Source organism: Octopus bimaculoides, chromosome 16 (genome assembly GCF_046866305.1).
Source record: "Octopus bimaculoides isolate indiv1 chromosome 16, ASM4686630v1, whole genome shotgun sequence".
NCBI lineage: Eukaryota > Metazoa > Mollusca > Cephalopoda > Octopoda > Octopodidae > Octopus > Octopus bimaculoides.
The window spans coordinates 41,355,457-41,370,456 of NC_142943.1; the positions used below are offsets into that span (position 1 = coordinate 41,355,457).

The window sequence follows — 15,000 nt, forward strand, 5'->3', positions numbered from 1 at the left end:
GACTGTGCATCAGTGTGGAGGTTGTATGTCAATTATGTGAGTATGCTTGTGTTGTGGCTGTGTGGCTGTATGCTAGTAAGCTAAGGATGTGTGTACACTGTGAATCCAGTATGAATGAAGTGATGAATAAATAATATGGTTGTCATATCACAGCAAGTGTGTGCTCACATATATGTGTGTGTTTATGTGTGTATGTGTTAGTGTGTGTGTGCATGTGTGTGTGTCCTTGACGATTACAGTGGCATGAAACTGGAGTCACAAGATTGTAATTTAGTTTCAATAAACTATATCTTTTATCTTTTACTTGTTTCAGTCATTAGACTGTGGCCATGCTGGGGTACCAACTTGAAGAAATTTTAATGGAATGTCTTGATCCCTGTACTTGTATTTTAAAAACCTGCTACTTATTTTATGGCCCCTTTGCCAAACATGGGCTTAAGCATTGTTTTTGACAATGATATAACTAAAGCTAAGTTTTTGGATATTACCCTAAACTTGCATAATGATTCATATTTCCCAAACCATAAACCCTCAACTAATTTACAATATATTAGCTCTTTCAGTAATCACTCTAAGGTTATTACAAAGAATTTAGTTAGGAATATTTCACTTAGACTTTCTGCATTATCTGCTAATGTTGATATCCGTGTTGCTTATTTTTTTGATTTTTTGATCACCTATCCTTTTGGAATGGTTTTTGTATAATACCATACCATACAATATTCTGGTGCCTAAACATAAGTACCATATTCAATCTTGAATCTAAATCTAAACCTATATATATATTATATATATACATGAAATGTGACAACTAAATAGATGGGATGGTCATGGCTGGATTAAATGCGAGGCTAAACAAGTACAACAAACAAGATGAGGACAAATATCCGTCAATTGTAAATAATGTAAATAATTCCTCATCTCTTAAATATAGAACAAGAACAACTTGGACTGTAACTTTTTAATTATCTGGAAGCTGCAGGTGAGAACAGGTGAGGAGGGAGGGAGGGAGGCTAAGAAATGGGTGAGATTGTGCAAGGAGTATGTAGCGAAAAAAGATGAAGGAGAAAACAAGAGAAGTGAGAGTAAAGCAGGAGGGGGAGGGAGTGAAGATGTTAAAATTATAGAAAAGAAAGGGAGGGGGAGATGGAAAATAGAAAAAAATTTAAAAGCAAGAGGGGAAGTAGGAAGTAGAAATAGAATGGAAGGAGAAAAGATAAGAGGGGGAGGAGGAGAGCTTATTTAGGGGGGTAAAGAAAGGGAGAAGCAGAGAAGGGAAAGAGTTAGTCTGAAGAAAAGAGAGTGAAACAAAGGAGTGAGGGGTATTGTTGTGAAGGAATATAAAGCATGAGGGTGGTAGGTAGAGGGGGAATTTGTGGTGAATGTGGTTTATAAGGTGAGTGAGGAACATTCACAGGCAGATCAGATTTTTTTAGTAGAAACTAGTATGTGTGTGAGTTTGTGGGTATACATGTGTATATACACACATATATATATATATATATACATGTATACATATATATACATATATATATATATATATATATATATATAAATACATATGCATATATATATATACATATACACATACATACATATATACATACATATACACATATATACATACACACATATACACACACACACACACATATATATATACACACACACATATATACATATATATGCATATAGTTATATATATATAAATATATATATATACGCATACACACACATATATATACATATATATGAATATAGAGGTAGTCGATAGCTTCCGCTATCTGGGCGACCAAGTTAGTAGTGGGGGTGGGTGCGCTGAAAGTGTAGCTGCTAGAATAAGAATAGCCTGGGCAAAGTTTAGAGAGCTCTTACCCCTGCTGGCGACAAAGGGACTCTCACTCAGAGTAAAAGGCAGACTGTATGACGCATGCGTACGAACAACCATGCTACATGGCAGTGAAACATGGGCTGTAACTGCTGAGGACATACGTAAGCTCGCAAGGAATGAAGCCAGTATGCTCCGTTGGATGTGTAATGTCAATGTGAATACCCGTCAGAGTGTAAGTATCTTGAGAGAAAAGCTGAACATTAGAAGCATCAGTTGTGGCGTGCAAGAGAGACGATTGCGCTGGTATGGACATGTGGTGAGAATGGAGGAGGATAGCTGCGTGAAAAAGTGCCACACCCTAACAGTTGAGGGAACCCGTGGAAGAGGTAGGCCCAGGAAGACCTGGGCTGAGGTGGTGAGGCAAGACCTTCGTACATTGGGCCTCACCGAGGCGATGACTACGGACCGAGACCTTTGGAAATGGGCTGTGCGTGAGAAGACCCGGCAAGCCAAGTAAGATCGTTGCCAGTGCCCCTGGACTGGTTCTTGTGCGGGTGGCACATGAGATGCACCATTTTGAGCGTGGCCGTTGCCAGTACCGCCTGACTGGCTCCTGTAGGATTTTCGAGCGAGATCGTTGCCAGTGCCCCTGGACTGGCTTGTGCGGGTGGCACATAAAAGACACCATTTCGAGCGTGGCCGTTTTCGTGCGGGTGACACGTAAAAGCACCCACTACACTCTCTGAGTGGTTGGCGTTAGGAAGGGCATCCAGCTGTAGAAACTCTGCCAAATCAGACTGGAGCCTGGTGTTGCCATCCGGTTTCACCAGTCCTCAGTCAAATCGTCCAACCCATGCTAGCATGGAAAGCGGACGTTAAACGATGATGATGATATATGCATATAAATATATTCATATATACAAATACAAATACATACATACATATATATATATATATATATATATATATATACATGCATATACATATATGCACACATATACATATATACACACATACACACACACTCAACAGAACATAACACAAGCACGTGTGCATGCATACATATGTCAATGATGCAGACATCGTTCATACACATGCAGCACACACACACATACACAGATATATATATATATATATATATATAGGCAAGCACATGACTCAACAAAGAGATACGCACGCACACACACACACACACACACAGACTCTCATACGAACAGACTGGGGTAATTGTGTGGCGCCAGTTTAAAGACATCACTACATCAATGATTAAAGTTTAATTCCATTTATTTAATCATTTATGAGTCAAACTATACAGGAATGGTAAAATAATGGTTTTATTCTTGAATAGAAGAAAAAAACTTTTTGCTCTTTTCAACAAAGGCATTTTTATTAACAATATTCAATAAAGCCATGAAAATTGATGTCATTTAATTTTAGAAAATCAGCATCATTACTGCTCTAACGTCCACTTTTCCATGCTTGTATGGGTCAGATAATGTTTATTGAGCCAAATTTTCCACAGACAGATGCCTTTCCTGTCATCAACCTTTACCTGTATCTAAGCAAGGTAATATTTCCCCATGGCTAAGTGACACCGCTTATGTGACAATGACACTCATTTACGACTAACACATGATGTTAAAACATGATAATACAAGCATACACACTTACACACACACACTCACACACAGACACTAACATATGATGTCAAAACATGGCAATACAAGCATACACACATACACTCTCACACATACACATTGGCTTTTGCCAGTTTATGCCTGCCAAACCTGCCATCAAGGCTTTGGTTGTCCCAGGGTTATAGTAAAAAAGCACTTGCACATGGTGCCACACACTGGGACTGAACCTGAAACCGCATGGTTGGGAAGCGAACTTCACAACCAAACTTGTGCCTAAGAGAATTTTAATTTTAATATTTGATATTATTCTTTAAGTAAAACTCATAATCAATATTTACTGGTTTTTAAGGCAGTGAGGTGGCAGAATCCTTAGCACACCAAACCAAAATACTTACATTTTGTCCATTTTTACATTCTGAGTTTAAATCCTGCCAGGATCAACTTTGCCTTTCATCCCTTTGAAGTTGATGAAATAAGTATCAGTTAAGCCCTAGGGTCAATGTAATCAACTAACCCCCTCCCCCAAATGTTCAGGCCAATTGTAGAAAGAATTATTATCAGTATTAAGACAGCAAGTAAGGGGGTGAGTTGGCAGAATCATTAGAATGCTTTGTGGAATTTCATCTATCTTCACGTTCTGAGTTCAAATTCTACCAAGGCTAACTTTGCTTTTCATCCTTCCAGGGAGTCAATAAAAAAAGTACCAGTTGAGCTTTGGGGGCTGATATAATCGACTTACCCTCTCTCCCCAAATTGCTAGCCATGCGCCAAAATTTGATGCCAAATTGGTTTATATCATTTTAACATCTGTTGTGACTAGTAAACAGAAAAGCTTATTGCAAAAGATGTGATGGAGACATGTCCAGCTGTGTAAGCAAAAGAGGCCATTCTGAACCATAACTGCTGAAGATGCTCAGTAAATGTTGCTCAGTCAGTGTAGCTCATTAAATGTAGTTCACCAGGCTATGGACATCTTCAATAAAGCAGGTTGCCTGTCAATGGAGAATAGGAAAGCAACTGCTTGTTGCTATTTGGAACAATGTTTGAAAGTGATAACAAAAGAAAATTGGTCTAGACACCATTGAACATTGACAAAGCAGTTTACAGGAAGTATTACACATAAAATCTGTAGATTTCTCTACAAATTTCAAATTAACATTTTGCAGTTTGTGCAAGAATATAAGCATTGGACATTAAGAATTTTGTGATTAGTTGAGTCAAAAAAACAAAATAATTTCAGTAAATATCTATGAACCTAAGACTTAAGTATGGCAGCAACAGCATGACCAAAATGTACAGTAGAAATAATCAGGAATTAATGAAACTCTAAATATTGTAGTGGCCAGTATAGTTCCTGAATTTTAACTCCATGGAAAACTTGGAAAACAGGTTATACAATGTGTTTTCAACAAAGAAAATCCAGAAAGCTTAGAAAATTCCTGGGCACCGCCTAGGAAGATTTTAGTAGAATGAACCAACCCCAGTACTAATTATTTTTAAATACACACATACAAAGACATGCCTGCATGCACACACACACACACACATGTGATTGTCTTCTTTCAGTTTCTGTCTACCAAATCCACTCACAAGGCTTTGGTTGGCCTGAGGATACAGTAAAAGATACTTGCCCAAAGTGCTATGCAGTGGGACTGAACCTGGAACCATGTGGTTGGGAAGCAAACTTCTTACCACACAATTCATTTTCATAAAAATCAAGGATTGAATTGAAAGGATTTTTTAAAAAGAAGTTGAATGTCTTCAAAGGATAATATAACAGTTTAGTGTAACGTTTGAAGTGGATTTTCTACAACCACTTGCTTTCCTGTCACGAACTCTCACTTGTTTCCAAGTAAGGTAATATTTCCTCATGGCCAGATATGCTTTCACAGAAGATTGGAAATGACGGACACTGCTTGTATGACATTGACATTCATTTGCAACAATGACACAGTGTCAAGGCAAGGAACTACAACCATACACACGGCCCTGCAGCGCATCAACTCTTGCCATGCAGAAGCTGCCCGGCATTTTGACCTGGGAGTCAGTTTAAAGAAAACAGAAGTCCTGAGTGCAGAAACTGGAAGAGCTGTAAGGAAGATGAAGTGAAATTCTTCATGCTTGTTGCAGGCATTCTTCTAAAGGAATTAAACGGCCCCCAAAAAAATTATTACATTAATTGACAATTTTAGTGAACTTCACAACCCATTATTTAGTCAATCTGATGTGGATTAACAGAATTGCTAGAGGGTCGGACAAAAAGTTTTGTGGTGCTCTGACTCTATATTCTGAGTTCAAATCACACTGAAGTCAACTGGGCATTTTATTTTTCAGGGTTGATGAAATGAGGTAGAAGTAAAGTACTTGGTTGATTTAATTAACTAATCCCCACCTCCCACTAAAATTGCTGGCTCTGCGCCAAAATTAGAAATATTTCATTGTTCTAAGTTTAAAATTACAAGGTCTGAATTCAATATGTCACTCCTCTGTCTGCTAGCATCAGAAACTTTGAATCAATACTGAAATTATTCATAATTGAACTGTAAAAAACACTGATTGATACATTTACCAACACAGACAAAGCAGCAACAGGAATCAATAATGAAGTATGTGTTATGGAATATTTCAGCTTCTTTTGTGGGTTGGGTGATGAATTTAAAAGTGAGGTTTCAAGATTCACAAAAATCACCAGTTTCAACTCCAAATAAGCGAAACTCACTTTGATATGATAATAAACAGTGCCCTCCATTCCTTAATTTATTTAGTCTGATAATAATTAGAAATGAAAACAGATTAGTGAAACAAGAAAAAACACATTAAATAATGTAGTCCAAGATACACTTACTCAGGAAAGAAAATATGATGGTTCTAAATGGAGCATCTTTTAACCCTTTGGCATTCAGATTACTCTGTCAAATCTAATGCTTACATATTCAAAGCATTTTGAATTAATCATGCATTAGCTCATAGCTTTGAAATTTCGATGAGGTGATTGTTTATTTTTAAAATGACACTGTAGAGTAGGTGTGAAAGGCCAGATGTGACCAATCCGAAGACAAAACAGGTAGAACATTTTTGACTGAATATAGCCAGTTTAAATGCTAAAGAGTTAATCATGACCCTGTTCAATCAGCATTAACCAGTGATTAAATGAGGGCACATTTGATAATGTATTCCTAGGAACACTTTGTCTGGAGAATACATTGGATGGTCTTGTCTGGAATGTCTTTGACTATGAGCACAGCCATTGCTACATGGCTAAAATGTTTGCTTGCCAACTGTGTGGTTTCAGGCTTAATTCCAGTGCTTAGCACTTTGATTAGGTTTTTTTCTTTGGTTGACCAAAACTTTATGAGTGGTATTTGGTAGATAGGAACTATACAGAAGCTAATTGTTCGAAGGTTGTTTGTGTGGTAGTCATGATCTGAACCCAGTTTAATAGCAAACCTGATTGCAAGGTTCTTGGGTACCATTACTAGTCTCCACTCTTTTGCAACCATTCTGATCAGCCATCAAGATTCTGTTCTGATGATAACTTCTCTTCATCTCCGACCAATTTGATAGAGTAACCCATAACAACCAGGCACCAATATAAAGGAAAGAACAGAGTGGAGATGAAATTGAAAACTGTGACACAACCTCATGTACCATAATCTCTTAGAATCTTGGTTCTTTTACTTTCTTTCATTGTGATTTACCAATATTAAAACAACTTACAGCTCTAACAGTGAGGCTGACCTACTTTTTGATGTTGTTGAACTAGTGTCTGTCTTGGAAGTGGTTCCAAGCGCACTGCTTTGAAATATATCACCAATTCTCTAGATGTGTTCAAGAGAGCAAAGATTCCCTTAGACAACAGTTCTCAGATGCATTGGTTTTGTGCCAAATGTAATCTAGAAACATATTCCTGGCTCCCTTTTTGATGTATGATACCATAAGTTTATCTGTGTTTCCATCTTAAATGGTGTCAACTTAATTTTGTCAGCTTTTTAGGATCTGCATTTTGTAGTCAGTAGACGACACACACACACACACGCACATACATACACCTCCCCTGTAAAGTTTACTCAGTAGATTTGCAACAGAATAGTGCCAAGAATTAATCCCCGCCAAAAATACAAACAAAAATGCATAAACAAAATGATAATGATAATCAAATCATGTCTTCCACGAATTACATTATTAACAGGATTATAATCCAATACAAGTGTTTACGGAAAGACTTTTAGAACGCCGCCATAATTAGTTTATGGAATAATTCCTGCTTCTGCAGAAACACAAAGTAAACAAAGAAATCCAGGAAGAATTCCTGGAAACACTCTTTTGTTGTCGGCGACAATTATAAACCAGAGAAGAGTGGGATTGGAGTGGAAGAACATGAAAGACATAAAACATAATTTTAGAATTCCAATTTGAAAAGATAAAAAGAAAAAAAATAAATATATATAAAAAAAGTGTTGCAGAGATGTTAAAGAATATCCACGGTTCCATTGCCATATACAAATATAAACTGTTCTTAATGTTATTAGGAATCATAACCTTGCTGTTCTTCCATTCTTTTACTAAGGGAGTAAAATGGCAAATGCTCTGAGACAATGATTCGCCATTATACAAAAGGAACAGGAATAGGCATGAGTGTGTTTGGGGTGGGGTTTTAGAAGGGTGGCTGTGTGTAAAGAATGTGTTTGAGCTGTGTTTTGGGGAAGATTCTGTGGAGGTGTATGCATGTGCGTGGGGGGGGGGATAGAGGAAGTACATGAGTCTGCTTGGAGGTATACATGTGCATATGAGTGAGTTGATGGGGGAGGGGAGATGTAGTTGCTTGTATAGGGACACGTATAAGTGTATGTGTGTGTATATGTAGAGGTGTATAACAGTGCGTTTGAGTAGAGGCAAGTGTGTACATGTGCAGAGAGAGAGAGAGAGATGGGTGAATCTACGTGTGTGTGTTGGGTTGGATGTGTGGGTATTTGTGTCTGCATGTAGAAATGTCAATGTACTTGTGTGGAGATGTTTGTGCAGACGGAGACAAGTGCATATAAAATATTTCATTAAAAGAATACAAAGACAAAAACTATGGTGTTATCAAATTTCCTAAAGAAATATGAATAATAATAATAATAATAATAATAATAATAATAATAATAATATAAAAAATTCTAATAAAATATTGAAAATTATCAGTAGTAGTAGTTGTAAAAACAATTGCAATAATCAAAATGAAATGACATAATAATGATGATGATGATGATGATGTTGATGATGAATAATTTTATTTAGCACAAGGGTGATGGCTGGGGAGACATTAAATGAAAACCACAGAGTTTATGTAGAAGTGAGTGATGAGAAAACGAGCAGGAAAATAAAAGAGAAAAAGAATAATAAAAATGACGATGCGTTTGAAGTTTTTTGTCTAGCATGGGAAATTTTTAACCATGTTTTCCAAGATGAACCTAATTCTTTTAAGAAAAGAAATTCTTTATGTATTTTTATAAACCATGGATAAAAATAACAACAGCTAGAACAGAAAGCTCCAAAAAAGACAACAACTAAAATAACAACAATCGGAGCAAGTAAGATCTAGGGCTCCGAGAAGTAAAATATAATAATAACAATAACGATAACAATAATAATAATAATAATGATGATAATAATAATAATGATAATAACAATAATAATAACAATAATAACAACAATAATAATAATAACAATAATAACAACAACAACAATAATAATAATAACAATAATAATAATAATAATAATAATAATGATAATAATAATAATAGTTATAATAACAATAAATAATAAATATTTCTAGTGGAATGAAAGAAAAATAATTTGAAAACTAGGGGTAATTTTTTTCTCTATGGATTTCTGCTTCCATCTCCCATTGCAAAGAAAAACTTTAAAAAAGTCTAAAAATTTACCATAACTGTGCCGCTTCCATGTGTGCCGCGTTCATTCCACTAACTTTACCATAAAAAATATATTTAACAATATTTTCTAAATCACTAAGCAATGATATTTATCTAAATGATGTCATTTTTTTATGCATCCATATGTTTTACTCTCCTTTCTCTCTCTCTCTCTCTGTACTGACTAAGACTTAGATCTAAAGGAGGAAGAAGACAAATAACTACAACAAGGGGGAGGGAGGTGTAATAGAACATTTAAGAATTCTTAATAGCATCAGAATTAACCATGGAGAAGTCTGTGGAACATAAACATGTGTTTCATTATTTTCATTCTAATCCCTGGAATTCGACTTAAAAACGAACTTCATTGGGTGGGCGGAGGAAAGATGGTAAATATTTAAATAGAAACTTCAGTGCAGATCAAAGAATGGATAGGGAATGGAGTTGGTGGGACAAGAGAAGAAGTAAGTTGTCTCTGGATATGAATTTAATTTGTATTTTGTTTGAATTATTTTCTACTATACTCCTATTGAATTGGAGATAGATATCTAAAAAGACAGGAGTAGAGAGAGAGGTGGGGGTGATGGATAAATATGTGGTTGGATGGATAAATTATATATGCACATACATGTATACACATACACACACATATATATACATGTATATGCACACACAAATATATACATGTATACATACACACAAGTATAAATATATATTTGCAAACATTATATACATATGTGCACACACACACATACATATATATATACATATATACATATATATATATATATATATATATATAATGTAAATATAAATGCATATGTATATTTACATAATATATAAGTATATATAAATAATATATATATATATATATATATGAATAATATATATATGTATATAGTATATATATATATATATATATATATATATATATATATATATATATATATATATATATATATAATAGAATATAACGTATGTATATCTATGTAATATATAATATGTATACATATATAATAAATAATATGTATATATACATATATAATATATAAAATGTATATATCATCATCATCATCATTTAATGTTCTTTTTTTCCATGTTGTCATTGGGTGGACGATTTGATAAGAACAAATGAGTCAAAGAACTCCACAGATTCTATATCTACTTTGACAAAGCCTCTACAGTTGTATTCTTTTCCCTAATGCCAACCACTTACTGGGAGCATTTTTATGTGGCACCAGCTCTGTGAAGTTGCCATTTATCTACAAGATATGACCCCTCAGCTGAGTGGGGTATAGACTGGAGGAATCAGAAACTATGATGGACAGGGAAGAGTATGTATCTTGCTGAAGAGATGAATACATGACTTGTCCAGCTGGAAAGTGAGAAAGAGAAAAAAATGTGAGGTTAACCAACAACTAAAGGAGCCTCAATGTAATTGATTGAGTCACTAGAAACAGTAATCAAATTTCAAATCAAATCTTGTCTTAGAATCTAAAGGAGACATTAGAAACTATAGTTCCTGATTAACAAAAAAACAAATAGTAATAACTGGAAGGGTTCCGTCATAGTTGCTCCACCAATGTTGTTCTAGAGCTAAACAATAATAATTATACTTCCACCCAAAGATGAACCCTCTATATCACTAAGTGTGAGAAGAGTAGGAGAGAAAAAAAAACAGAAGCTAGGTTTAAAGTAAAAAGGATAACTGAAAGAGAACAATATGAAATGCAAGAAGAAAATAGAGCAAGGTATAGGAATTATTGAAAGTAAAAAGAAATAAACTGTTGTTTGACAGGTACTAAGTAAGTATTCTCTGTCGAGTTTATATAGAAATGAGAGGAATATAACTGTCATATCACATGTGTGTGTGGGTGTGTGTATTAGTATTTTTAATGCTGTATGAATGTGATCATTACGCAGTGCCAAGACTGTACTCAGAGTTATTGAGGGGAGCAACTGACAGACACAAGTTTAAATACTCACATATGAGCTGGTAATTCATATATGTTTCTACAGCGGTACTCCTCAATCACATGATGCGAATAGAGAGGTAATTTGTGGTATGGGTTGACAGAGACAACAACATTTCCAATATACGTCTGAAAAGAACAAAAAGAGTGCAACAACGATAAAATATTTAAACAAATCAACAACAAAACAAAACAAAACATAAAGCATAAATGGGTATCATGAGAAATAAAGAGTTGATACTCCTTAACTCTTTAACATTCAAATTTATCTGTCTAATGTAACGATTTTTTTATTCCCATTGTTTTCAATTAATCATGCATTATCTTGTAGCTTGCAGATTTTATTTTTGTGATTGTTTAGTTTTTAGAATGACATTATAAAGTAGATGGGAGAGGCTGAATCTGCCCAGTTTGAACATAAGACTGGTAGAGTACTTGGACCAGATATGGTTGGTTTAAATGTTAAAAGAATTAATCATATGAAATAATCCAATCTCTGTTCAACAAACATATTGATTCCTAACTCTACCTTCTCTAAAGTTACTCTTGTGACCTCACCGCCTTTCAATCTACCACTAATTCAACCCATCAAACTCAATCATTCCCATTTATCCCATCCCCCAGTATGCTCTCTTCCCTGCATGAAGCACTAACAACAATCCTTCCTTCCCTCATTATCATCTCTATAGAATTCTCCACTCCTACTCACTCATATTCATGAGGGTTTTCTTGTAGCCCCTGCCCCAAGGGGCATAGATGCAACTCCTTACTCCTGGTCATATCATTAAAAGAGGGGAAAAAAAAGAGAAAATAAAACAGTAGCTGTGGTCAGCCACTGACCTCAACCAAGAACCCATCAGACCATAAAGCCATTTTAAACTTTATTTACAGACCAAAGGCTCACTTTAATATTTATCTCTACTATGTGTGAAAAATATTCACTTCAAATGTATGCATAAAATCTAAAATTGAACATTTTGAAGTAAAGGCCAAATCAAGCTGAAAGCATTGGTTCTCATTTGATCACCAAAGTTAAGCAAAGTTGAGCCCTGTTTGTATTTAGATGGATGACTGCTTTGGAAACCTAGGTACCACAAGCATAGGCAGGAATCTATTGAGATGTGAGAAGTGGCTATGTATGACACACAGATATGGAGGATGTAAGAATTCCAACTTGTGTAACCAATATGAACAAAGGATGCTTGACTAAAGGCCACAGTCAAATGACTGAAACAAGTAAAAGAGTATATATGTACACACACACACACACACACACACATACATTCATATGTACACCCCTAATCCCCACATATATATATGTACATACTCATAGGTACATACATATGTACACACACACACATGCACACACGCACACACACACTTATACATACATAGATGTATAAGCATGCCAGAGGATTCTTCAGTTTTCCTCCAGTAGTTTCACTCTGAAGATATTGGCTTCTAATTTTAGCACAAGGCCAGCAATTTCGAGAGAGGGAGAATGTCAACTACATCAACCCCAGTGCAAACTGGTACTCATTTTATTGACCCCAAAAGGATGAAAGGCAAAGTAAAGCTCGGCGGAATTTGAACTCAGAACGGAAAGATGGATGAAAGTCCACTAAGCATTTTGCTTGGCAGCTAAGAATTCTGCCTGTTCACCACCTTACTCACCCAAAAGATATTGGTCAGTGTTATAGTATAAGATGTTAGCTGACAATGTCCATGTTGCAGGATGGAACCTCTAGCCATTTGATTCCAAAACAAATTTCTTAACCACACAGCCAAACCTGAGAATTGTAGTAATGACGATCATGGCAATGGTAGTAGTAGTGGTGGTGGTGGTGGTGGTGGTGGTAGTAGTGATAATAACTGTGATGATGATGATGAGGAGGAGGAGGAGGATTATGATGATGACAGTTGTGGTTATGATGGTGATGGTGATGATGATGATGATGACGACGACGACAACATTAGTGTTGGCAAAATCTGTTTTGAATGGTTATATTTTTATCAAGAAACCAGAAATGGTGCAAGAATTATAGACAATTAATGGTCCTGGTCCATCAATTTGAAGCAAATATAAAAAAATTCTTAGAAAATAAATTTTTTCATTGTGATGTTTTGACCTTTTTTAAGATCTGAAGAATTTAAAACAGGTTATTTTTACCTTTATTATTTTTTTTTTTTTTCTCCCCCTCAATAAACATTGTCTTGTTTACACAAACAAGTTCACCTTTCAATTTTTGGCAAAATGTTGAGAAAGTTTGTTTGTGAGGTGGAGAAGAGGATGTGTTTGTCTGAAGAAATGCTAAGGAAATGGGTGCAACCACTTCTTTTTTTTCTCTTCTTGAATTGTTTCAGACAAACTATTTAAACAAGAGAATTTTATAAAACAATTTTATATGTAAAAATCAAAATTATTATTGTCCTCCTGCTCATTATTATTATTATCAAAGTGGAGACCTGGCATAATGACAAGCAAAATGCTTAGCTGCATTTTCTCAATCTTTTATGTTCTGAGTTCAAATTCCGCCAAGGTTGACTTTGCCTTTCGTCCTTTTGGGGTCGATAAATTAAGTACCAGTTGAGTACTGGGGTTGATGTAATCAATTGTCCCCCACCCCACAAAAATCTAAGCCTTGTGCCTATAGTAGAAAGGATTACTATTATTATTATTATTATTATTATTATGAGTCTTCTTCTTCCTATTCTTCTTATTATTATTATCAAACAGTGATCTGGCATAATCATTAGCATGCCGAGCAAAATGCATAGCAACATTTCGTCCATCATGATTACCCATTTGATAGAGGTACACCAGGCATATGCATCACAACCATATGTGCATAATGTAGTGCTCTGGCATGGTTTCTGTGGTTGGATGTGCTTCCTAACACCAACCACTTTACAGAATGTACTGGTGCTTTTTTTTTTTATGCTAGCAGCGTTATTGGGGCCATCCTACACCCCACCAAGACTACAGACCCTAGAAGAGGTGGAGGTTAGCTTTATGCTAAGGGATGGGGAGGAGATTATAAAGTATGGAGGGGAGGGTTAGTAGAGATTTTTGTAGAGGTTACACACATTTAGTAGGGGAGTAGAAGAAAGAGAAAAGAAAAATAATTAGAAAAGAAAAGAAAAGAAAAGAAAAGAAAAGAAAAGAAAAGAAAAGAAAAGAAAAATAATTAGTAGGGTCCACAAAAAGATAATGGCACTGCCCAGGAAGACCTTCTATGGGTATTTTACCCAATTTTTTCAAGGATGTTTTCACAGCTATCCCACATTTGAAATTTATTTTATTTTCTGTTGAATATCATCCCACTCAACGCTTCTAAGTTTGTTTTTTAAAAAAATGTTCTCACATTCCGAAAAGCTATTACTTAGTGTTATAATAGACAGTCGTTGTTGTCAGGGGCTGGTTAGCTTAATAGTACAGAGAGGTAGAAAGATCAATCCTTTGCAGCTGCCTGCTGGCAACTTTTTTCCTATCCTCTATGGATAATTAGACTGTATTCACAGTTATCCTGTGTTCAAAATTTACTTTTTCTGTAGAATACCAAACCACCAGATGCATCTAAGTTTGTTTATAAAAAATGTTCTCATATATGTGTGTGTGTGGTAAGGAGCTTGCTTCCCAACTA

At 35.3% G+C, this 15,000-nt stretch overlaps 1 protein-coding gene across 1 annotated transcript in view; it reads right to left on the minus strand.

Annotated features, from left to right (window-relative positions):
- The window catches only part of LOC106882585 (unconventional myosin-Ia), a 358,922-nt gene that overhangs the window by 131,174 nt on the left and 212,748 nt on the right, over window positions 1–15,000 (minus strand). Inside the window, exon 4 of the mRNA XM_052974157.2 lies at window positions 11,370–11,485. Within this exon, the coding sequence (XP_052830117.1) occupies window positions 11,370–11,485 (116 nt within the window). The remainder of the gene's footprint in view (window positions 1–11,369; window positions 11,486–15,000) is intronic.